This window comes from Eulemur rufifrons, chromosome 6, assembly GCF_041146395.1.
Source record: "Eulemur rufifrons isolate Redbay chromosome 6, OSU_ERuf_1, whole genome shotgun sequence".
Classification (NCBI taxonomy): Eukaryota; Metazoa; Chordata; class Mammalia; order Primates; family Lemuridae; genus Eulemur; species Eulemur rufifrons.
The window spans coordinates 22,561,676-22,584,903 of record NC_090988.1 but is presented as its reverse complement, the minus strand read 5'-3'; the positions used below and the strand labels follow the sequence as shown (position 1 = coordinate 22,584,903).

Here is a 23,228-nt window from a genome sequence, read left to right as displayed (position 1 = left end):
TGCAGTCAGTTAGGTGATTCATCTATTATTGCTTAAACACAGATATTCACAGACACTTTTTCATCAGATGGATAAGATTTCAGTTTCATTTGCTTATGTGACCACAAATAAAGAGTTAAATGAAAGGGAATATAGCATAGTAGTTAAGAGTGTGGGTTCTGGTGTTGGAATGCTTGAGTTGGAACCTCAGCTCTTCCATATACTAGCTGTGTTACCTTTCATGTCTCAGTTTCTTCATTTGTATATAAAAATATTATCCTAGAAGTTGTGAGGATTAAATAAGTTAATAAACAGTACCTGCATAGAATAAGTATATCTAGGCATTAACTATAAAGATAATAACTTTTTCTATTAACTAAGATGATTTAGGTGCTAAGAAAGAAATAAACTCAGTGATATGCTAGTGAGTGACAGGGTGAATGGATATATGTGCATTCATGACTACTTTTAGACAGAGGGGTTGGGGGATGATCTTTCTGGTGAGGTGACATTTGATCTGAAAGATGAGAAGGAGTCAGCTTGAGCCAACCATGTGAAGAGCAAGAGCGGAAAGAGCATTTTGGGCACAGAGACCAGCAGTACACCATCTGGAGTGAAAAAAACCTTAGCATTTGGGAAACATAAAGGAGGCCACTGTTAATGGAGCAGAGGGTCTGGGGGTCGGAAATGAGGTTGGAAAGAAACACAGGGATGTGAACATAAAGGGCTTTATAGGTCGTGATAAAGAGTTTGAATTTTATTTAAAGTACAGTAGGAAGCCATTGAAAATTTAAGCAAGGAAGTGAATAAAATGATTTATATTTTTAAAAGATCATTTTGGATGCTCTGTGGAAATGGATTAAACGAAAGCCAAAGCATCTTAAGATGCTGTTGCTGGAGCTGATGGTGGTGGCTTAGGACAGGGTGGTGCAAGTGGAAATGGAAAGAAATGGACAGCTTCAAGATACATTTTTACATAGAATCAACAGAATTTAGTCAAGGATTAGATGTGGGGACTTGACAATAGTAATTTCGGAAGAGAGGTGGGGTGGAACCCATTTTGGATAGGTTGAAAAGTGGGTGAAGAAGTGGAGATAGCATTGTGGACAACTCATTCAAGAAGCTTCGCTATGAAGAGAGGCATAGCAAAAGGTGTAGCTTAAGGGGGATGTGGACTCAAGGGACGGCTTTTGAAGATGAGTTGTAGTAGAATGAATCTAGGACAGAGTTTCTCAACTGTAGCACTTTGGACCATTTTTGGTCAGATAATTCTTTTTTGAGAGGTGTATGTATGTCCTGTGCATTAGAGGATGTTTAGCGAAGTTTTTTGCCTCTATCCAGTAAGGTGGTAGTAGCAGTCCCCACTCATGACAACCAGAAATGTCTTCAGACATTGCCAGATGTCCCATGGGGCAAAATTGCCCTAGTTGAGTCAGTGGTCTGATAGGGGTAAACTGATGATGCAGAAGGGGATTAAAGGCAGGATAATTTGGCAAGGAACCAAGCTCTTGAGAACTAGGAAGGGATGGGATTGGCCTTTGATAGGAACTAAGGACATATTATCTATTTTTATAGGAAAGAAGAGAATATAGGATGGGTTTATAGCTTTGGTGGTGGAAGACAAGGAGATGCCCTGTCATCTCTGGTAACTATTGTTTGATCAATAAAGTTGGAAGTGAAGTTATTAGCTAGAGAGTATGTGGGAAGGTTTGATGTTAGGCAGATTGTGAAGAAGTATTCTCAGAGATTCAGAAGGTGAATTGAGGGAAACAATTAAATTTCTGGGCAATTTTTTGTGTCCATTTTAGTTTGTGGTTCTGAATTTGTAGTACAGTCAGCCAGCCAGCTGACTGTACTTTTTCCCCCTAGCAACATTAGGCTACTCTGGTGCACGTGTTGAGAAGGTAAACATTTTTTAGAGTTTTGCAAGGGAATGATTATAACAATAATCCATAGAATATAAGCTGGGTAAGGAAGGAAGCAAAGACTAGAGGGAGATACAGATAATCGGAGTAGAGTAATCTGTGGAGTAGAGGACTTGATGAGGTTGAGATTTTGCAGCGTGGGGAGGGAGTGGTCTAGACTAAGTGAGCTGAGAGTATCAGTGATCATCTGGTATTTTCTGACAGCAAGTGTTTAGAGTTTTTTCCACATCAGCGATCAATTCTCAGACACCAAACGAGGTGTCTAGCAATTCAGTTCAATTCTGACATTAGCTACCCAGAGTTAGCATCAGACTCCACAGGTGTAAGGGCTCAGTCCCACAAGAGTGCCCTCACTTCAGATGCCAGTCGCAAGTCCCAGGGACCACCTGTGCTTCTGTCTCACTAGCTGTAAATCAGGAGTTGCCGAGATGCTGTCTTCAGGTTTTTTTTGTTTTTTTTTTTTTTTTAAGACAGAGTCTCACTCTGTTGCCCAGGCTAGAGTGAGTGCCGTGGCATCAGCCTAGCTCACAGCAACCTCAAACTCCTGAGCTTGAGCGATCCTCCTGTCTCAGCCTCCCGAGTAGCTGGGACTACAGGCATGCACCACCATGCCCGGCTAATTTTTTCTATATATATTTTTAGCTGTCCATATAATTTCTTTCTATTTTTAGTAGAGATGGGGTCTCGCTCTTGCTCAGGCTGGTCTCGAACTCCTGAGCTCAAACGATCCGCCCACCTCGGCCTCCCAGAGTGCTAGGATTACAGGCGTGAGCCACCGCGCCCGGCCTGTCTTCAGGTTTGATGATTGCCTGTAACAACTCACAGAATTCAGGGAAGTACTGTGCTTACTATTACCAGTTTATTGTAAAGGATACAGTCAGGAACAGTCAAATGTAAGACATACATAGGGCAAGGTGTTGCAGGGGAAGGGGGAGCACAGAGCTTCTGCACCTCTCTGGGCATGCCATCCTCCCAGCACACTGATACGTTTGCCAGTTTGGAAGCTCTCCCAATCTCGCTATTCAAGAATTTTTATTTTCAAAGAGGTTTCATTACAAACACATGGTTGATTGACTCATTGGCCATTGAACTTAATTTCCAGTCTCCTTCTCCTCCCGGGAGCTGGGGGATGGGATGGGAGAGAGGTGGAATAGCAGACTGAAAGTTCTCACCCTTTAATTGACTGTTTGGTTTTTCTGCTGACCCCTATCCTAAAGCTTTCTAGGGGACTCACCTTGATACACCTCATTAGTATAAATTCTGGGCTGGCCAGGCACAGTGGCTTACGCCTGTAGTCCCAGTGATTTGGGAGGCCGAGGCAGGAGGATTGCTTGAGCCCAGGAGTTTGAGACCAGCTTGGGCAATATAGTGAGACTCCATCTCTTTTAAAAAAAAAAAAAAAAAAAGCCAGGTGTGGTGGTGCACACCTGCAGTCCTAGCTATTCAAGAGGCTGAGGCAGCAGGATTGCTCAAGCCAAAGAGGTCAAGGTTACAGTGAGCTATGATGACGCCACTGTTCTCCAGCCTGTGCAATAGAGCAAGACCCTGTCTCAAGAAGAAATAATAAAAATTAAAAAAAAAAAATTCTGGTGTGGTGGAAAGGGGCTTGTTAGGAATAACAATAGATACTCTTATCACTCAGGAAATTCTAAGGGTTTTAGGAGCTCTGTGCCAAGAACATGGAACAAAGACAAAACGTACTCTATATTTCACCATGGTGATGGTAGTCAGAGAGCGTTGCTCGAATTCATGTTTTCAGAGATATGTAAGTACTAGTGATAATAAGATCTAGGATTTGACCTTAGAAGTTGGGGTGCCCTTGTGGTGGGGGGGGAAAGTTGGAGCTGAGCAGATGGAAGAACTTAGAAGTCTGGAATATTGGGTAGATTTTAGTTTCCATGAAGACAGTGGGTCAGGATGCAAATTAATCTGAATAAATGGAAGTAATTATGAATTGGTAGATGAGAGACAATAAAGAGGAATAGGTTACATAGCCAGATGGCATGACTTCAAAGGGAGTGGAGGTTTTTGAGAGGAGGAGGAAGATTTGGACATGGTTATGACTAGGGAAGACACTCATCCAACATCCTGACCTTGAGCAATTTGGGGTGAGAGAGAAAACAATAACCCTAATTAGGGAGGGACTAAGGGGAAAGTTGAATAGAGGGACAGATTGCTTAATAAATTTGATCAAAGTGTAATCATTTAGGGAGAACCTGTGTTAAGGCCTAACCCTGATGTTCCGAGTTTGATTTATCTCCCATATAACGTTTTATGGAAGATATTCTTTGGTGCAGAGCACTTTCGCATCACTGTCCCATTTTATCGTCACACCATTCCTGTGAGCAGGGATAGTACTATAATCTCCATCCTACAGATGAGGCTGAAGACCAGAAGAGATTAAGTGACTAGAGTCATCTATCTGGTTTATGTTTGACAACTCTACATTTTTTATTCCTGACTAGGAATATTCTCCCTTTATACTATAGTGCTTTATGCTGCTCTGTTGTGCCTTCTTAGGGAGATAGGCAAATGGGTTTAAAAGGTTTCAGCTAACTCCTGAGAGGAAATTCTTGTGGATGGCTGAAGCTTAGCATAAGGCAGGTGGTACTGCAGGCTTCCTCCGTTTGAGGGGCTGCAGTGTTTAGATCAGCCTTAGTTGTAAGGGGAGGTTATGGTTTCTGTCTTATATTATGTAAAGGAGGGGAATCTGATAGGGGTACTGCCACCTCTGGAGCTGCTGCTGAGGATAAACACAATCCTAGCCAACTCAGTTTTCATAATGGAGGAAAGGAGTTGGGAAGAGCTGCACACAATGAAAGTCCTCTTAAAGTCTGCTTTGGGGGAAGATGAATCAATTTGACCAATTTTTTTCTAGAAGTGTGCCAGTGTAAAAGGTATTCTAAGAACTCAATTCTGAATCTCCTTAGAATTAAAAGTCAGGATTATCTATTTGGATCGAAAATTAAACCTAAGAGGTTGTAGATGAGAAGAGGGAGGAAATTGAGTAAAAATAAAATTAAATCTATTGAGATAACTTTAAAGATCCTTTCTCAGGTGTGACATTGCGCCTGTTTCCTCCTTTGTCTCTAACAGGGGCCAGTTTAGAATCTTGGCTACTGTGAGAAGGCTGTGAATGATTCTAAAGATGGGATAATTGCAGTTGAGTTATTCATGCTCTTTAGGGGTGAAAAAAATGACTTGCCTCATTTGTCCAAAACAGTTGTCTAATCTATCAACCCGCTGTACAAAGGGAATTCTTTATGGTCAAATGAATCCAGAACCCAAATGAGGTCTATTTCATGGTTCAGAAAGAGGTTTTTGGAGCTAACCAGGAGGAGGAAGCTAGTTTTCCTTTCGGAGGTATAAACTGCTCAGCATTATCCTGATGCCAGTATTTCCCAATTTAAAAGTAAGATGAAAAAAAGTGCAACTTAATTAGATAAAATTCCAAAGAGAAATAGATAAAAAATATTTGTGATAGTTAAAAAAACAACCCACTACAGATCATGCAACAGTACTCTGTGTGGATTAAAATTAATAATTGACAAAAGTATTCTCAGGGAGCACCGTTCAGGGTAGGGTTATGACTGTGATCCCTTTAGAGTGCTTTTGGTAGTGAACGCTTAGGAACTTACACTGTAGCATCACATTGTTGATCTCCTTGGGGAACCACTGGTATGATGTCATGTATGTGATATTTATGTATCTTTTCCAGGGACAGGACCAGATGGTAGAATTACCAAGAAGGACATTGACTCTTTTGTGCCTACTAAAGCTGCTCCTGTAAGTTACGTTTGGCTCTTATTATTTTTTTTGCAGTTTGTACCTGCACAGTGGTTTGTCCAGCGTGTTAGACAACTTCATAACATTATTTGTGAATGAAATAGCTTAACCAGGCATATGTATTTTTCTAATTTTAGTGGTTTAACAATACAGTCATCCCTTGGTATCTGTGGGGGATTGGTTCCAGGACTCCCTTCAGATATCAAAATCCATGGATGCTCAAGTCCTTTATATAAAATGGTATAGCATTTGTATGTAACCTACCCACATCCTCATGAATACTTTCAATTATCTCTGGATTATTTTTAATACCTAAAACAATGTAAATGTTATGTAAGTAGTTGTTGTATTATGTTGTAAAGAGAATAATGATAAGGAAAGTCTACTTGTTCAGTACAAATGCAACCATTCCTTCCCCAACTCCCAAATATTTTCGATCTGCAATTGGTTGAATCCATGTCAGAACTCGTAGATATGGAAAGCCAACTGTATTTATATATTTGTGTGTTATTATATACAAAATCGAAGATGATATGCTATGTTGACATGCATTCCACGTTATGTTTTGAGTAGTTATATTGAATTTTCTCTAACACAATCTCCTTTTTATTGAGCCCCTGTTTTTAAAACCATGTTTATAAGTTGGTTGACTGGGGTTTACATGGCTAATTAGTCCACACAGAGATTCAGTTTATATATCTAACTTTTATTTGATTGTTTAAGCTGCTAAGATAATCAGCTAAGGGTAAGGAAAATGATTTAGTTATTCAGATGTTTGCTTTGAAATAAAAGATTTGTCCTTTTTTTCCCCTTAACATTGTTTAGGATAATAGATTAGCTTGTTTGTGTTTATTTCTTAATCCTTTCAATTTACAAGTGCTTTGATTACTTTTCGTGAAGATAATTTTGCAAAAACAAAATTATTTTGACATAAACTAGTCATTGAACGTACTTTGGCATAAAAAAAAAACCTCTTAAACAAGCAGTCTAAATCCAAGTCTTTTTTGCTCCCTGGGGATAGAAATAGGTTTTCATCTACAAAACTTTTTTTACTTTACTGTCTATAAAAGAATTACTGGCAGTCTTTCCCAGGTGCTTATGCTAAGATTTAGCCATAGTTACTAAAAGCTTTTTCTTTCTTCCCATAGGCTCCAGCAGCTGCTGTGCCTCCCCTGGTTCCAGGAGTGGCGCCAGTTCCTACAGGTGTCTTCACAGATATACCAATTAGCAACATTCGTCGAGTAAGAGCTTTACCATAATCTGGAACGAAGGCTATTAGTGGGCATCTTTACTTTGGTTGTTTAATTGCATCTATAATTTAAAACACGAACAAAGGCTTTTTCAGTTGGGAATACTAGATGATTACTTTAAGGAAAGTTTGGTTTGGCTGACTAAATACTTGGCATAAACAAGTCACTTTGTTCTGGTTAAAAACTATTGGAAAGTGCTAAGTTATGGTGTAGTCTTGCATCTTTTAATTCTAGTAATGCTTTAATTATGCATTACCAGAGAGGGAGCTGAAGAGACATAGCCCTGAATTAGGTAAGGTCTTAAGATAATTGATTCTTTTTTTTTTTTTTGTTGAGACAGAGTCTCACTTTGTTGCCCAGGCTAGAGTGAGTGCTGTGGCGTCAGCTTAGCTCACAGCAAACTCAGACTCCTCGGCTTAAGCGATCCTACTGCCTCAGCCTCCCAAGTAGCTGGGACTACAGGCATGCGCCACTATGCCCGGCTAATTTTTTCTATATAGATTTTTAGTTGTCCATATAATGTCTTTCTATTTTTAGTAGAGATGGGGTCTCACTCTTGCTCAGGCTGGTCTCGAACTCCTGACCTCGAGCGATCCACCCGCCTCGGCCTCCCAGAGTGCTAGAATTACAGGCGTGAGCCACCGCGCCCGGCCGATAATTGATTCTTTTTTTTTTTTTTTTTTTTTTTTTTTTTTGAGACAGAGTCTCGCTTTGTTGCCCGGGCTAGAGTGAGTGCCATAGCGTCAGTCTAGCTCATAGCAACCTCAAACTCCTGGACTTAAGCGATCCTACTGCCTCAGCCTCCTGAGTAGCTGGGACTACAGGCATGCGCCACCATGCCCGGCTAATTTTTGGTATATATATATTTTAGTTGTCCATATAATTTCTTTCTATTTTTAGTAGAGACGGGGTCTCACTCTTGCTCAGGCTGGTCTCGAACTCCTGACCTTGAGGGATCCACCCGCCTCGGCCTCCCAGAGTGCTAGGATTACAGGCGTGAGCCACCGCGCCCGGCCCGATAATTGATTCTTGAATCTCTTTCATTTCAGGTTATCGCACAGCGATTAATGCAATCAAAGCAAACCATACCTCATTATTACCTTTCTATTGATGTAAATATGGGAGAAGTTTTGTTGGTACGGAAAGAACTTAATAAGGTAAAAGGTCTGGAAATTCCAAGTCTCTAAATCAAAAAATTTTGTCTTGCCCACTAAACATTTACATTTTTGCCCATATATTTTGATACAATATGTCAGCTGGTGATGCAAAGTAAATGTACAAATGTTTACTTTTTCATTGGGTTATTTATTTTTTGTACATAAAATTTCTTTCTTTCTTTTTTTTTTAGATAGTGTCTCTCTGTCACACAGGCTGGAGTGCAGTTGCAGTGGCACCATCATAGCTCACTGCAGACTTGAACTCCTAGGCTCAAGTGATCCTCCTGCCTCAGCCTCCCAAGTAGCTGGGAATACAGGCATATGCCACCATGCCCAGCTAATTTTTCTATTTTTGTAGAGAATGGGATCTTGCTATGTTGCTCAGGCTGGTCTTGAACGCCTGATCTCAATCCATCCTCCTGCCTTGGCCTCCCAAAGTGCTAAGATTATAGACATGAGCCACTGTATCTGGCCAAAGCACAAAATTTTTAATATTGATTATGTTCATTTTTTTCCTTTGTGCTTCTGACCTTATATCTAAGAAACTATTGCCTAATCTAAGGTCATGAAGATTATGCCTATGTTTCTATGTAAGAGTTTTATAGTTTTAGCTGTTACATTTAGGTTTTTGCTCTATTTTGAGTTAATTTTTGTATGTGGTGTGAGATAGGCATCCAATTTCATTCTTTTGCATGTGGAAATTAATTTACTTGTCCCAGCACTATATTTTTAAAAGAATATCTATTTCTTTCCCCATTTAATTGTCTTGCTATCCTTTTCAAAATCAATTGATCGTTATATGTGAGAGTTTATTTCTAGGTCCTTAATTGTATTCCATCGATATATATGTTTACCCTTTTGCCAGACCATACTCTTGATTACTGTTGCTATGTAAGAAGTTTTATTTTTTTTTTTTTGAGACAGAATCTCCCTCTCTCACCTGGCCTAGAGTGCTGTGGCATCAGTCTAGCTCACAGCAACCCCAAACTCCTGGGCTCAAGTGATTCTCCTGCCTCAGCCTCCCAAGTAGCTGGGACTATAGGCACATGCCATCATGCCCAGCTAATTTTTCTATTTTTAGTAGAGACGGGGTCTCACTCTTGCTCAGGCTGGTGTCGAACTCCTGAGCTCAAGCCATCCTCCTGCCTCAGCCTCCCAGAGTGCGAGGATTACAGGCGTGAGCCACCGGGCCAATCTGTAGGAAGTTTTAAAATCAGAAACTGTGAGTCTTTATGCTTTTCTTTCTTGAGATCATTTTGTCTGAGTCCCTTGCACTTTTAAGTGAATTTTAGGATTAACTTGTAAATTTCTGCAACAAAGCCAGTTGAGATTTTGCATTGAATATGTAGATCAGTTTGGAGAGTATTGCCATCCTAACAATATTAAGTCTTCTCATTCATGAATATGGGTGTCCCTGCATTTAGTTAGGTCCTCTTCAGTTTCTTTCAACAATTTTTATAGTTTTTAGAGTGTAAGTTTTAAACTCCTTTTGTTAAATTTATTCCTAGATATTTTATTCTCTTTAATGCTATTGTATTGTTGTTTTCTAAGTTTTATTTTCCAGTTGTTCATTGCTACTGTATAGAAGTACAGTTTTTTTAAGACTAGTCAAGGCTGGTCTGAAGGTAGTTATTTCAGTTAATTGTTCACAGTCAGTTACAGATCGAACTCCTTGTTCTATTCTTTTCCCCCTTCTCATTACAGAACTTGACTAGTTGTTTTTTTTTTTTTTTTTTTTTTTTTTTACTAGTCAAGTGCTGGAGCAAGAAGGGGGGAGAGAGGAGACAGTAGAACAAGGAGTATGATCTGTGACTGAACAGTTAATTGAGATAAACAATTGATTTTTCTATATTGATCTTGTATCCTGCAACCTTGTTGAACTTATTTATTAGTTCTCATAGTTTGCTAGCATATTCCTTAGGATTTTCTATAAAAAAGATCATATCATCTGCAACTAGAGATAATTGTACTTTTTCTATTTTGATCTGTATGCCTTGCCTAATTGTTCTGCCTAGCACCTCTAGTACAATGTTGAGTAGAAATGGCAAGAATGGACACCTCTGTCTTGTTCTTGGTATTAGGGGGAGTAAGTCTTTGACCATTAAATATGATGATAGTTGTGGGATTTCCCTAGACCTATTTTATCATCAGGTTGAGGAAGTTCCCTCCTATTCCTAGTTTGTAGAGTGTTTTTTTTTTTTTTTTATCATGAATGGGGTATTGAAGTTTGTCAAATGCTTTTTCTGCGTCTGTTGAGATGATCATGTGTCTTTTGAACTGTATTCTATTAGGACATTATTACATTAATTGATTTTTGCTTGTTAAACGAACCTTGCATTCATGGTCATGGTGAATAATCCTTTTTATATGTTGCTGGATTTGTTTTTTGGGTTTTTTTTTTTTTTTTTTTTGCTAGTATTTTGTTGAAGAATATTTATGTCTATATTCATAAGAGGTATTAGTGTGTAGTTTTCATTGTTTTTTTTTTTTTTCTTTTTTTTATTTGGAGACAGGGTCTCACTCTGTTTCCCAGGCTAGAGTGCAGTGGTGCTATCACAGCTCACTGCACCCTCCAACTCCTGGGCCCAGGTGATCCTCCTGCCTCATCCTTCTGAGTAGCTGGGACTGAGGAGCACACCACCATACCCAGCTAATTTTATTTTTTGTAGAGACAGGTTCCCGATATGTTGCACAGCCTGATTTTGAACTCATGGCCTCAAATGATCCTCCCGCCTTAGCCTTCCAAAGCTGGGATTATAGGTGTGAGCCATTGCTCCCAGCCTATATAGTTGTTTTTTTTTTTTTTTTTTTTTAAGTGGTTTTGGTATCAAGCTAATACTGGCCTCACAGAATGTGTGGAGGATTATTTCTTGCTTTTCTGTTTTTTGAAAGAATTTGTGAAGAATTGATATTCTTTAAATGTTTTTTACAATTCACCAGTGAAGCCATTTGGGTCTAAGCTTTTCCATGTAGGTAGTTTTTAAATTACCAATGCAATCTCTTTACTAGTTATAGGTCAGTTGAGAATTTTTGTTTCTCCTGGTTCAGTTTTGGTAGTTTGTATCTTCTAAGAGTTTGTCCATTTCACCTGGGCTATCTAATTTGTTAATGTATAGTTGTTCATAGTATTCCCTATAATTTTATTTCTGCAAGGTAGATAGTAATATCCCCTATTTCACTCCTGATTTTAGGAATTTGGGTCTTCTGTCTTTTTCTTGGTCAGTCTAACTAAACATTTTTCATTGTAGTTGTCATTTGGTTTATTGTTTCAAAGAACTAATGTTTGGTTTTGTTGAGATGAATGAAGATTATCACATAATATACTTACTATAACTTACGGGATACAGGTAAAGCAATACTTAGCAGAAAACTTACAGCCATAAAAGCCTAAATTAAAAATGACAAAAGAAGCAACATTTTTGTTTCATTTCATTCTTTCCATCTCAGAGCATTTGTGTATTCTCTTCCCCCTCCTCCTTTTCTCAAGATTATACAATTTCATTCTTTGGGGAGAGAATTTAAGAAACTACAATGGTTTCTTGTCTTTACAGATGTTAGAAGGGAGAAGCAAAATTTCAGTCAATGACTTTATCATAAAAGCTTCAGCTTTGGCATGTTTAAAAGTTCCTGAAGCAAATTCTTCTTGGATGGACACAGTTATAAGACAGTAAGTATAACTGGGGAAGGTATATATCCATCAGTAATTTTCTTGTGTTATCTAATGTGTAACTAGGAGTTTAGAGAATAAGGAGAAATGGAATACAGAGGGGGAAGGGAGATGACTTCCATAGGTAAAACAACACAAAACTACTTATGAGATACCACTAAATTTAATTAGTAAAGGCCACAGATTCTTTGTATGAGTTCAGAAAAGGGAGATCAGCATACAATATGTATCATTAAGCTGATAATGACTCTCACAAAGTAGGGTTAAATAAATTATTTGTGTTCACCAATGAGTTCTGCTGAACTTACGGGGCAAAATTGAAAACAGTATTTATTAATATTATGGTGGTATATGACTGGTATGGCACTCAGTGTGTTTCACATTTTCTTATTTAATCCTCATGACTGTCTTACGAGTTAAGGAACTTGCCCTGAGTAAGTTAGGAAATATCAGAACTGTGATTGGAACCAGGATTCTGACTGCTAAGCCTAGGCTTTTTCTACTATGTCATATTTTTATGTTGTTATTATTCTGAAAGGAAAAAGCAAACCTTTTTCCTTTCTACTCTACCCTTAGACACTGACAGCACCAATTCTATGAGCAGATGTGTGTGTGTGTGTGTGGATTGGGCAGCGGGGAGGTCCCCACACACCAACTGCCCAATCAATTCTGCAGTAAATTCCTGTAATTCAGTTCAATTCTGATGCTATCTACCTGGAGATAGTGTTAGGTCCCACAGGTTGAAGGGTCAGTCCCATAAGACTGCCCCACTTCAGATGCCAATCAAAAGTCTAGGCCACATGTACGTCTAACCTTCTGGCTACAAACTGTGGTTCCTATGATTTCCCGAGTTAATTTGCTAGTACAGCTCACAGAACTCAAGGAAACACATTTACTGGTTTACTACAAAGGATATTACAAAGGCAATAGATGAACATCAGATCAAGAGATGGATAGGGTGAGGGGTGGGGCGGGGTGGTACGGAGCTTCTATGCCCTCTCTGAGTAGGTGCACCACCCTCTCAGCACTTCCATGGTTCAGCAATTGGAAACTCATTACATCATGTTCAAGAGTTTTTATGGAGTTTGATCTCTAGGATCTCCAGCCTGCGCCCCTCTCCCCCTTTTCCTGTCAGTAGGTGGGGCTGACAGTTCCAATCCTGTACTCCTCTAATCACTTTGGCCTTTCTGGTAACTGGCCCCATCCTGAGGTTACTTAGTGACCCCACCCTAAGTAACTTTATTAGCATAAACTTGGGAGTTATCCAAGGGGCTCATTTTTAATAACAGAAGATACTTCTATTACTCAGGAAATTCCAGGGATTTTAGGGGTTCTATGACAGGAACTGAGGACAAAGACAAAATATATTTTATATTATACTACATTTTTGTACTGTGGTTAGAATATTGCTCCATGGCTTAGGGTGACCTGACCCCCAATCAGGTCTACTCCCAAGAGGCAAAATACAACTTTTAAACTATTGTTTCTTCTGGTTTTACCTTCAGATTTCTAAATAACATTTTTCTTTTGCCTTTTGTGGATTTTTCATTTCTTTATTGACTGACTTCCTCTTTTTTTTTTTTTTGAGACAGAGTCTCACTCTGTTGCCCGGGCTAGAGTGAGTGCCGTGGCGTCAGCCTAGCTCACAGCAACCTCAAACTCCTCGGCTTAAGCGATCCTACTGCCTCAGCCTCCCGAGTGGCTGGGACTACAGACATGTGCCACCATGCCCGGCTAATTTTTGGTATATATATATTTTAGTTGTCCATATAATTTCTTTCTATTTTTAGTAGAGACGGGGTCTCACTCTTGCTCAGGCTGGTCTCGAACTCCTGACCTCGAGCAATCCACCCGCCTCGGCCTCCCAGAGTGCTAGGATTACAGGCGTGAGCCACCGCGCCCGGCCCTGACTTCCTCTTAAAGAACATTAAGATTTAGCTTTGTTATACCCTCCCTACACTCACACACATCACTGTCTTCCCAAATTTATTATAGCACAAATTTGGATTAAATCTCTATTCAGGGCTGGGTGCTGTGGCTTAAGCCTGTAATCCTAGCAGTTTGGGAGGCTGAGGCAGAAGAATCACTTGAGGTCAGGGGTTTGAGACCAGCTTAAGCAATATAGCAAGACCTTGTCTCTACAAAAAATAGAAAAATCAGCTGGGCTTGGTGTCATGTACCTGTAGTCCCAGCTACTTGGGAGGCTGAAGCAAGAAGATCGCTTGAGCCCAGGAGTTTGAGGTTGTAGTGAACTAAGATGATGCCACTGCACTCTACCACCAAGCAATAGAGAGAGGCCCTGTCTCAAAAAAAAAAAAAAAAAAAAATTATATATATATATATATATATATATATATATATCTTTCAGTGTTAATTTTTTTAGAAGGTGTGTATGTGTCTAGTGTTAATAGTTTTATGCCTATGAAAATAATTGTATATGACTAAGATACGTAGCATACCATGAATACTAACCTAACTGATTTTAATGATTGCCTAAATGAGAGGCTGGTTTTCTATGTATACACATCAAGAATTCTTTCTGAAACTCCCAAAGAGAACTCTTAAACCATTTCTCAATCTGGCCAAATACATTGGGTACTCTTTTGGTTCTAACTTTTTCCTTGGTCACTCCCCTCCTGGAGAAGATCTGAGAGTCTAATATTCCTCATAAACTGTATTAGTTTCCTAGGGCTGCTGTTATAAATTACCACAAAATTGATGGCTTAAAACAGAAATTTATTCTCTCACAGTTCTGTAGGCCGGAAGTCCAAAACCAGTGTCGGCAGGGTTGTTGTGCTCCCTCCAATGACTCTAGGGGAGAGCACTTGCTTGCCTTTTCTAGTTCTGGTGGCTCTAGGCATTTCTTGGTTTGTGGTTGCATTATCTCCAATCTCTACCTCCATCTTCACATGGCCTTCTTCTTCTTTGTGTCTGTCTTCTCTTATTAAGGACACTTGGCATTGGACTTAGGGTCATCTAGATAATACAGGATGATCTAATCTCAGGATCCTAATTATACCTCCAAAGACCTTTTTCCAAATAAGGTCACATTGATAGGTTTGAGGGATTAGAACATAGACATATCTTTTGGAGGGCCACCAATCAACCCACTAAACAGACTTTAAATCGGTCTTCCTGATTGCAGCACTGTTCCTATCACTGACTCATGGGTAGTTTCTGATGCTTGAGCAGAAGTGGCTCTCTTTTTAAGGCATTTGAAGCCTTTCATAATTCACTTAAGGTCTGCTTCTACTATTATTTCTCTATAAAACCCTCTTGTGCCAATCTGAGTTAGCCACTATTACTGAACGTACCTTTCAGTTCTATCTTTCTAGGATGCTATTTGGGCTTTCCCTTTCCTTGATTTTACATACATTCCTTTCCCATGTAATTATCATCACAGCAGCTAACATTTAACGAGTGTTTAAGCAATGTATATGCATTATTTTATTCAATTCTCAAGAGAGTCTTGTGAAGTTGGTACCATTATTGTCTCCATTTCACAGATGAGGAAACTGAGGCACGGAGAAGATAAGTAACCTGCCCAAGGTCACATAGCTAGTAAATGGAGAGCCAAGATTTGAATCCCAGCAGTTCTGAACCAAGACTAAAACCTAGTCTTGAATGACAGCATTACACTGCTACATCCTGTTGAAATCATACCTATGATTAAAGCATAGTTCAAGTTCCACCTCTTTATAAATCTAAGGCAAAAGTAAGCTCTCCTTCCTAAATATTGTACATATTGCTCATTTGGCATTTCCATTAATGCAACAAATATTATATACCGGTTTTGCTGCTTTATTTTTTTCTTAATGCAGGACGTTCATCTCCCTATCTAGATTGTAAGTATCCTGAAGGCAGGGATGGTTTCTTACATTCCTTTCAGTCCTCTCTGTGCCAGCCTATACGTACCTCTTTTTTTAAATAGCTTTAATTTGCTATAATTTCCATAGCATAAAATCCACTTGCTCTAAGTGTATAATTCCTTGATTTTTGTTAAATTTACAGAATTGTGCAGTTTTTACAACAGTCTAGTTTTAGAAATTTCTGTCACCTCCATAAAGATCACTCAGGCCCATTTGTAGTGATTTCCTGCTACCTCCCATAGCTCATAGGCAGTTTGTTCTGTCTGAATCTATAGATTTACATTTTCTAGACCTCATATAGGAATGGTATCATAATATATATCATCTTTTGCTTCTGGTTTCTTTCACTTAACAGGATATGGAGATTCATCCATGTCATTTTATGTATCAGCAGTTTATTCTTTTTTCTTGCTGAATAGTATTCAGTTATATCAGTATACTATTTTGTTTATGCAACCACCAGTTGGTCATTTGATTGTTTCCAGGTTTTTTGCTATTATGAATAATGTTACTGTTGCAGTCTTACTAGACTACAGTATAGTGTAAACATAACTTTTATATGTACTGGGAAACCAAAAAGTTCTTATGACTTCCTTTATTTCTATATTTACTTTATTTCAATAGTCTAGAACTGAACCTGCATTATCTTCGACGTATGCTTTTACCTAGATGAAAGAATCAAGGTTGCAGGGCAAATTCTATGAATTGTTTATTAATTCCCACCAAATGCCTTTCATTTGTTCATGCAGCTATTTAGCAAACATTTATTGAACATGTACTATTTGCTAGTTCAGTGGTGAACAAGATAGGAAACACCATCCCTAGTCTCTCAAGGTAAAGATCACTAACTGTGCAATTTTTAAATATTTTTGTAGAGATGGATAATTTTACCAAGAAAGCAGTATTTGCTTTGTGGGACCCTGGCTAGAGTCCAGCTACGGTAACTGATAAGGGTCACACGCTGTATTATTAGAGCAGGTCTCCCCATGTTTGCAAGTGACAAAAGCCTGCCTACAGCCAGCTTGGACAAATTAGGGGATTTGGTACCCCCGGTCTTCTGGAGCTTGTTCCCAGGAAGAGCTGGAGTTCTTTGGAGGCAGAGCTGTACCTTTGCGTTAAGTTTTAACTTTTTCTCCATTACAGAACACTTTAGCAGGGGCCCTTACACAAGCCCCAAGAAGATTGTGGATAAAATTCAGGAATTTGTTTACTTGGGGGGAAAAAGTCACTTTTTCCCACTAATCTCTACTAAAACTTAGCATTTCTTCCTACGATATATGTAGAGAACAAATCAAATGTTAACAGTACTTGTGTCTGAAAAAAAATAAGTTATTTTCATTCACATTGTAGTTGCATATATCTTAAAATATTGTTTTGCTCATCATTACAAAATGATAGCCATTATTAGACCTGTAGCAGTATCTTGTTGTCGAGTGAATGAATACGGAAGCACATATATTACGGTTTTTGAGTAGTTTGATAACTGAATTTCAGTGTAGTTTTTTTTAATTTTGTAATTCAAGTATTTTCAGTGTTAAATATTCTGAGATGAGACCCATATGTATAGAGACACCTGGTGTAGAAAAGATTGGCAATCCTATTTTTATGTTCTTCTAAGACACTGACACCTGTACATCCTGAACACTCCTGTTTCTCCCCAAAATGTAGTTCTTTCCTTCCACTCTTCCTTTCATTTGCTCAGACTCTGCCTGTAGAGACTCAACTCCAGCCATCGTACTTCCACTCAAAACCCAAGTTCTGACTGTTTAATTCTTACTGAATGCTGAACTATTTTTTTTCTCACCTACACCCATGTGTTAGTAAAGGCAGATGGCAGGGGAAGTTAGAGGCGGTGTGTGAAACCAATCTTCTGGCACATTTCTCATTCATTTTTAAAAAGTGCAACTCAAGGAGAGGGCACAGCAAAATGTAAAATCTAGGACAGATGTTTCTCTGGCGGAACAGTAACACAAGCTGGTTCTAGAATTTTTTTGAAGTAAATATCAATATTCTTGCTTAACCTGACACATAGGCTCTTAATAAACATTGTTGTTGATTATTTAGATTTCTTTTTCTTTTTAAACAGAAATCACGTTGTGGATGTCAGTGTTGCAGTCAGCACTGCTGCAGGTCTCATCACACCTATTGTGTTTAATGCACATATAAAAGGACTGGAAACCATTGCTAATGATGTTGTTTCTTTAGCAACCAAAGCAAGAGAGGGTAAACTACAGCCACATGAGTTCCAGGTAAAGTATTAGTTACTTACTGTCTGAATTTTAAGGATTATGTTATTTATTTATTTTGGGGGGGTGAGTAAAGCCACTTTATTGAGGGGAACAGGGAACAAAAAAGGACATAGAACAATGAGATCTGACGTCTTCGGCCAGGCCGGGACCTCCCAGCCTTTGCAGACGCGGAAAAGGGATTATGTTATTTTTAATGTCAGCATCATACATTTATTACATTTTTCACCTTTTGATTTGCCACATATTTTTATGGACACAAGGTCCTGAAAATAAAGAAAAATTGAATCATGGGTCAAAACCTGAAAACTAGTGTGCAGAAGCCAACATAACTGACTTCTGTTCATATTGTAATGGTTGTATCTTTTCAGTAATGTGTATTCCATTCAGGTCTGTCTTAAAATAAGATAAACTTACAGTCTTTTCACAGAGTATTTGTCATGTTTTCTGCTTTATGTTGACAAACAATTAATGTGTTCTATTTTTAATCTTTTTTCCTCTAGGGTGGCACTTTTACGATATCTAATTTAGGAATGTTTGGAATTAAGAATTTTTCTGCTATTATTAACCCACCTCAAGCATGTATTTTGGCAATTGGTGCTTCAGAGAATAAACTGGTTCCAGCAGATAATGAAAAAGGGTAAGCAAAAAGTGTACCAAAATAGAGAGGGAGATGTAAGCTCATTTTTATTACATCCCTTTGTATCCTTGGGGGACTGGCTCTAGGACCCCCGAGGATACCAAAATCCACGATGCTCAAGTTCCTGACACAAAATGGTATAGTAGTTGCATAACCTACACATATCCTCCCATATACTTTAAATTGTCTCTAGATAAGTTATAATATCTAATTACAATGTCTGCACGTCATTTCATTTGCATGGATTCAATGTAGTACCCAGTGTGGCAAATTCAAGTTCTGGTTTTTGGAACTTTGTGTCATTTTTTTTTCCCCGAATATTTCAGTCCTCAGTTCGTTGAATCCAGGGATTCAGGATTCAGAACCCATAGATAGGAGGGCCAACTGTACCTGATTTTTTATCTTTATTTTTATTGTTTGAGACAGGGTTTTGCTCTCTTGCCTAAGGTAGAGTACCGTGGCACCATCATAGCTCATTGCAGCCTCAAACTGCTGAGCTCAAGCTATCCTGCATCAGCCTCCCAAGTAGCTGGGACTACAGGCACACGCTGCCACACCTGGCTAATTTTTCTATTTTTTGTAGAGATGGGGTCTCACTATTGCCCAGGCTGATCTCAAACTCGTGGGCTCAAGTGATCCTCCTGCCTCTCCCTCCCAATGTGCTAGGATTACAGGCATGAGCCACCGCTCTGGGCCTGTACCTGTTTTTGAGTCTCAGTTTTAAAGAGTGTTATTGGCATGGTATGTTGGATCTTAAGGTAGAATCAGGCATACATTCTATTATGGGCAGCAACTTTTAAATTTTACTAAATGCAATTAATCCTATTTGAGATGGGAAGCCTTATTTATTTATTTTAGGTGAGAAGTCAGTACGCTTTTTCCTGAAGAGTCATATAGTAAATATTTTAGGCTTTCTGGACCATATGGTCTCTGTTTTCAAATACTCTGCCTTTGTAGTGTGAATAAACAATACATAAATGAATTCTAATAAACCTTTATTTATAAAAACAGGCTGTGGGCAGGATTTGGCCCTTTTCCAACCCATGCTCTAGGTATATGTTTGGTCTTCAGCCTATTAATTTGAGCTAAAGGTATAGGGGACATGAAGAATAGGTGGAAAATATTAATATTACCTGGTTGAGATTACAGGGTAGGAGTCAGCATCTGGGTGGTTACTGATTGCTTTCAGAATACCTAATAATGTTTTTATCTTTTTCTAGATTTGATGTGGCTAGCATGATGTCTGTTACACTCAGCTGTGATCATCGGGTTGTAGATGGAGCAGTTGGAGCCCAGTGGCTTGCTGAGTTTAGAAAGTACCTTGAAAAACCTATCACCATGTTGTTATAACTAACTCAAGAATTTCTAGACTCTCCCCGGTGACATTGATTCATTCTTATCAAGATATTTATCTGTTATGAAACAGTTTGTTCTTTTCGTTTTAAAGTTAACCAGTTATTTTTTTTATCAAGTCTGTCCAGATAAGTTATTTGTAATGAGCATTACTGAATTTTTAAAACGTCAATCACACCCAAATAATATGCACATTTGATAATTACATACCTGATTTTAAGCTATGTACCCCTAGTCAGGGGACATGTGGCCTACCCCTTTGGTGATAGGTACCTTCCACTAGGAAATGTAGGATAAGCAGTATTGTGGTTCCCTAGAGACAGGTATCTAAAAGTAACCTGGATGAAACCTTGGAGTCTTGAAGTTTAATTGCCTAAATTAATTGCTTAGATGTGACAGAAAGAGAAGTCAGGAAAATTAGTTCTTTTGGAGGACAGGTTTCAACTGAAGCTTGAGTTTCAAATTTATCCCTGGTTTAAATTTTTCTGTTACATAATCTTGGTTTATCATGGCTGGGAAGGGTAAAGAATTTAAAGGAAAGTAAGTGACATTTTAAAATTTAACAGTTTCTTAGATTTCTTCAATTATTGTTTATTTTTCTATGAATCCCTAAATGGTTGTTTTCCCCTCTTGAGATGATATAAATATAAACCAGCTACTTGGTATAAATGAGAATTTGTGTGGGTATTTATTTAAATTTAAATGTGTAATTCTGAGTTCAGAATTCTGTAGTTGCCTCCAAATAAAAGAACATGCTCATAGAATTTAATAGAAGTTGTGAAAGTAGAATTTCCCCTCTAAGATTAACTGGTAGTTGATTGCAAATGAACCAAATTACCAGAGTTTATTAATCAAATAACTGGAATATATATGGAATAAGTGTACATATGTAAAATATGGTTACTAGAGTTGTGTATGTGCCAAAGTCCATTTGTCACCAAGTCCTATCAGAAAAGAAGACAGGGAGAGATACAGTGGTAAACAGTTTAGAGTGCTAAAAAAATGTCCAATACAAAAATGGTCATTTCTACTTGGATAAAGCCAAAAAAGTTAAATGTACATTAAAAAAGTATTCTGTGGAAACTCAGCATTGTCTCATGTAACATAAGAAGGCCCTGAAATCCTGTTGGAAAGAAAAAATTAAGTCATTATTACCTTATCAGCCTAAACACTTATTTTCATTTTTTTGTTTTTGTCTTTCTTTTGGAGGGAAGGAGGAGGTGATATTCAGGATAATAAAAATGAATTGGGAACATTATCATAATTCCAGACTTTCTACTGATGTGTTTTAATACATGTTTGGAATTATCTGTGACTATTTAAAATAAATCTGACTAGTGCTTTCTTGTATATGTGATATATGGAGCTATCCCTTAAAATTTGCTTTAAGTGTTTCAGTGTTGAATCTATTTCTAAAATGTTCATTATTACATGGTGCACGAGTGACACTCCATATAGTCCACATTTACTTTGCTGTTTTATTATGAAAACAATTCAATACATTAATCTGACTTTTCAGTAATCAGTAATTTCAGGTTGAATGAAGATTATGCAAAAGGAGCAAGCTTATCACAAGGGACCATCATCAGTATGAGCCAAATCTGGTTCAAACATATGAAACTTCAAAGATAATTCATTCTTTGCTAATGCTTATGGCTCTATTGTTCCCTTGAAAGAAAAATAAACAGTTGCCTTCTAATAAAAATTGTTTGAGTTAAAAATTAATCTGAGCTATAAATCTAAATCTGGGTTCAGTCTATTGCTCTTACCGGAACTGAAAGAAAAAAGTTAGAAATAATACTTTTGGTTCAAATAAGAGTGTTTAACAATTAAACTATGTGTCTTCAGTGTGTCTGGTTTAATTTTTGACCTGTTGGAATTATTTTCACATTAAATTTAGATCCAGGGAAAGCCATTTGTAAGCTTTCAATACAGATAAATTTCATATTTATATAATTGGTAAAATATGGAGTGGGTTGAGGAGGATATAATCTAACACTTTAAGCTCAAGGAGTTACTGAACTAGCCTATGTTTGGGTTTGGCACTTATTACCAAAATGGAAAGTATGGTCTGGCTCTGTTAGACACCTTACTCCCAATTCTGAGGCCTGATGAGTATGAAGTTAGGATATCCCAAGGCATGGTCTGCAAAAGGAATAGACCTATATATGAGAGATGATAGGAATATGTTGCAAGTAATAGTCTTCACCTAGTAATGCACACGTCCTGGAATACACGAGGAAATCATAATCACTACTGGTAAGTGATCTAAAACCAAGTTTATAGAAAAATCTGTTCTCTAAATAAAGGATAATTAATGTCCATCCAATTTCTAATTTTGAGAGAAAAAAATTGTTAAGATTCAAATTTAAACCAGTTCACAATTATTAGTTAATGCCCTTCCTGGGCAACATTTTGCTTTTTATAGGGAGGGGGAGGTAGAGATGTTTTTATTAATATAAAATCCATTGAAATAATGAGTCAGAATATTTTGGAAAATAACTAGGATGTAAATTTAACACTTTATATTAGATCTAGATGTGCATTTTTTTAATGAGTACACAAACAGATACTGATACTGAGTGCAAGATTTCAGTTCTATGTGGTAAGGTGGGGCAATTTCTAGGAAATACATTTTGGTTTTGATTTTATAGAAGAAAAGACAGAGTGAAGGCATTCCAAGTTTTTTAGAGGTAAGAATATAATAAGTTTGCTAATTTTAGGACATGATACAGTTCCAGAAATTTTTCAGAAGTTAAATTATCCTATTGCTAGAATTCAAATCCAGACCAGACTTAAGAAAATTATATTTGCTTCTAAATGCCACATATCAGTTATTTCTATTAATTTATCACATTAGTTTCTAAAGTTAAAAAGTTCTAAAATTAGTGAGGACTTTGTGGACTTTATGTTGAACCAGAAGCTAATAATTGCAAGGAAGCTGTTTTGTGTCTAGAAAAGATGATTAAGGTATGTTTAAAATTTGTGCATATAGTCTACTTGGGATATAAATTGGAGAGTTGGTACCTTTGTATGTGACAGCTTAGAAGAGACGAATGGTAATTGAAACCTACATCACTTCTGTACTTCTGTTCCCTTCCTTAGGAGAAAAGCGCTTGTCCCCAAGTCAGCTCCTTTTTTTCAAATAAGAGATGGATATATTTTGATTATGTGCAATAACATCCACTTACTGTGTTGCATCCAATCCAGAGACAAGCCCATATCTGATATTAAAAGGTCTAGCTAGGTAGCCTGGACTCTTGGCAAAGCTGTTTTATTGAAGTACAGAGGTTCATAGAAGCCTAAGTTTGAATCTCATATTTCATCCTGTATCTTTATTGTTAGAGGAGACTTTC

The 23,228-nt window shown here is 37.9% G+C and overlaps 1 protein-coding gene across 11 annotated transcripts in view; it reads left to right on the top strand.

The window, feature by feature from the left end:
* Positions 1–21,734, top strand: part of DLAT (dihydrolipoamide S-acetyltransferase) — a 31,145-nt gene extending 9,411 nt beyond the window's left edge. For 6 of the 11 annotated variants that reach the window (XM_069468945.1, XM_069468950.1, XM_069468948.1 and 3 more), the window contains 7 exons: positions 5,623–5,690; positions 6,839–6,931; positions 7,990–8,097; positions 11,649–11,764; positions 17,720–17,882; positions 18,383–18,519; positions 19,740–21,734. In XM_069468945.1, coding sequence (XP_069325046.1) covers positions 5,623–5,690; positions 6,839–6,931; positions 7,990–8,097; positions 11,649–11,764; positions 17,720–17,882; positions 18,383–18,519; positions 19,740–19,869 — 815 coding nt within the window. In that variant the 3' untranslated portion in view covers positions 19,870–21,734. Of the gene's footprint in view, positions 1–5,622; positions 5,691–6,838; positions 6,932–7,989; positions 8,098–11,612; positions 11,765–17,719; positions 17,883–18,382; positions 18,520–19,739 lie in introns of all 11 variants that reach the window. The other 5 variants (XM_069468951.1, XM_069468946.1, XM_069468943.1 and 2 more) reach the window with 4 other exon arrangements.
* Positions 21,735–23,228: the final 1,494 nt, after the last annotated feature.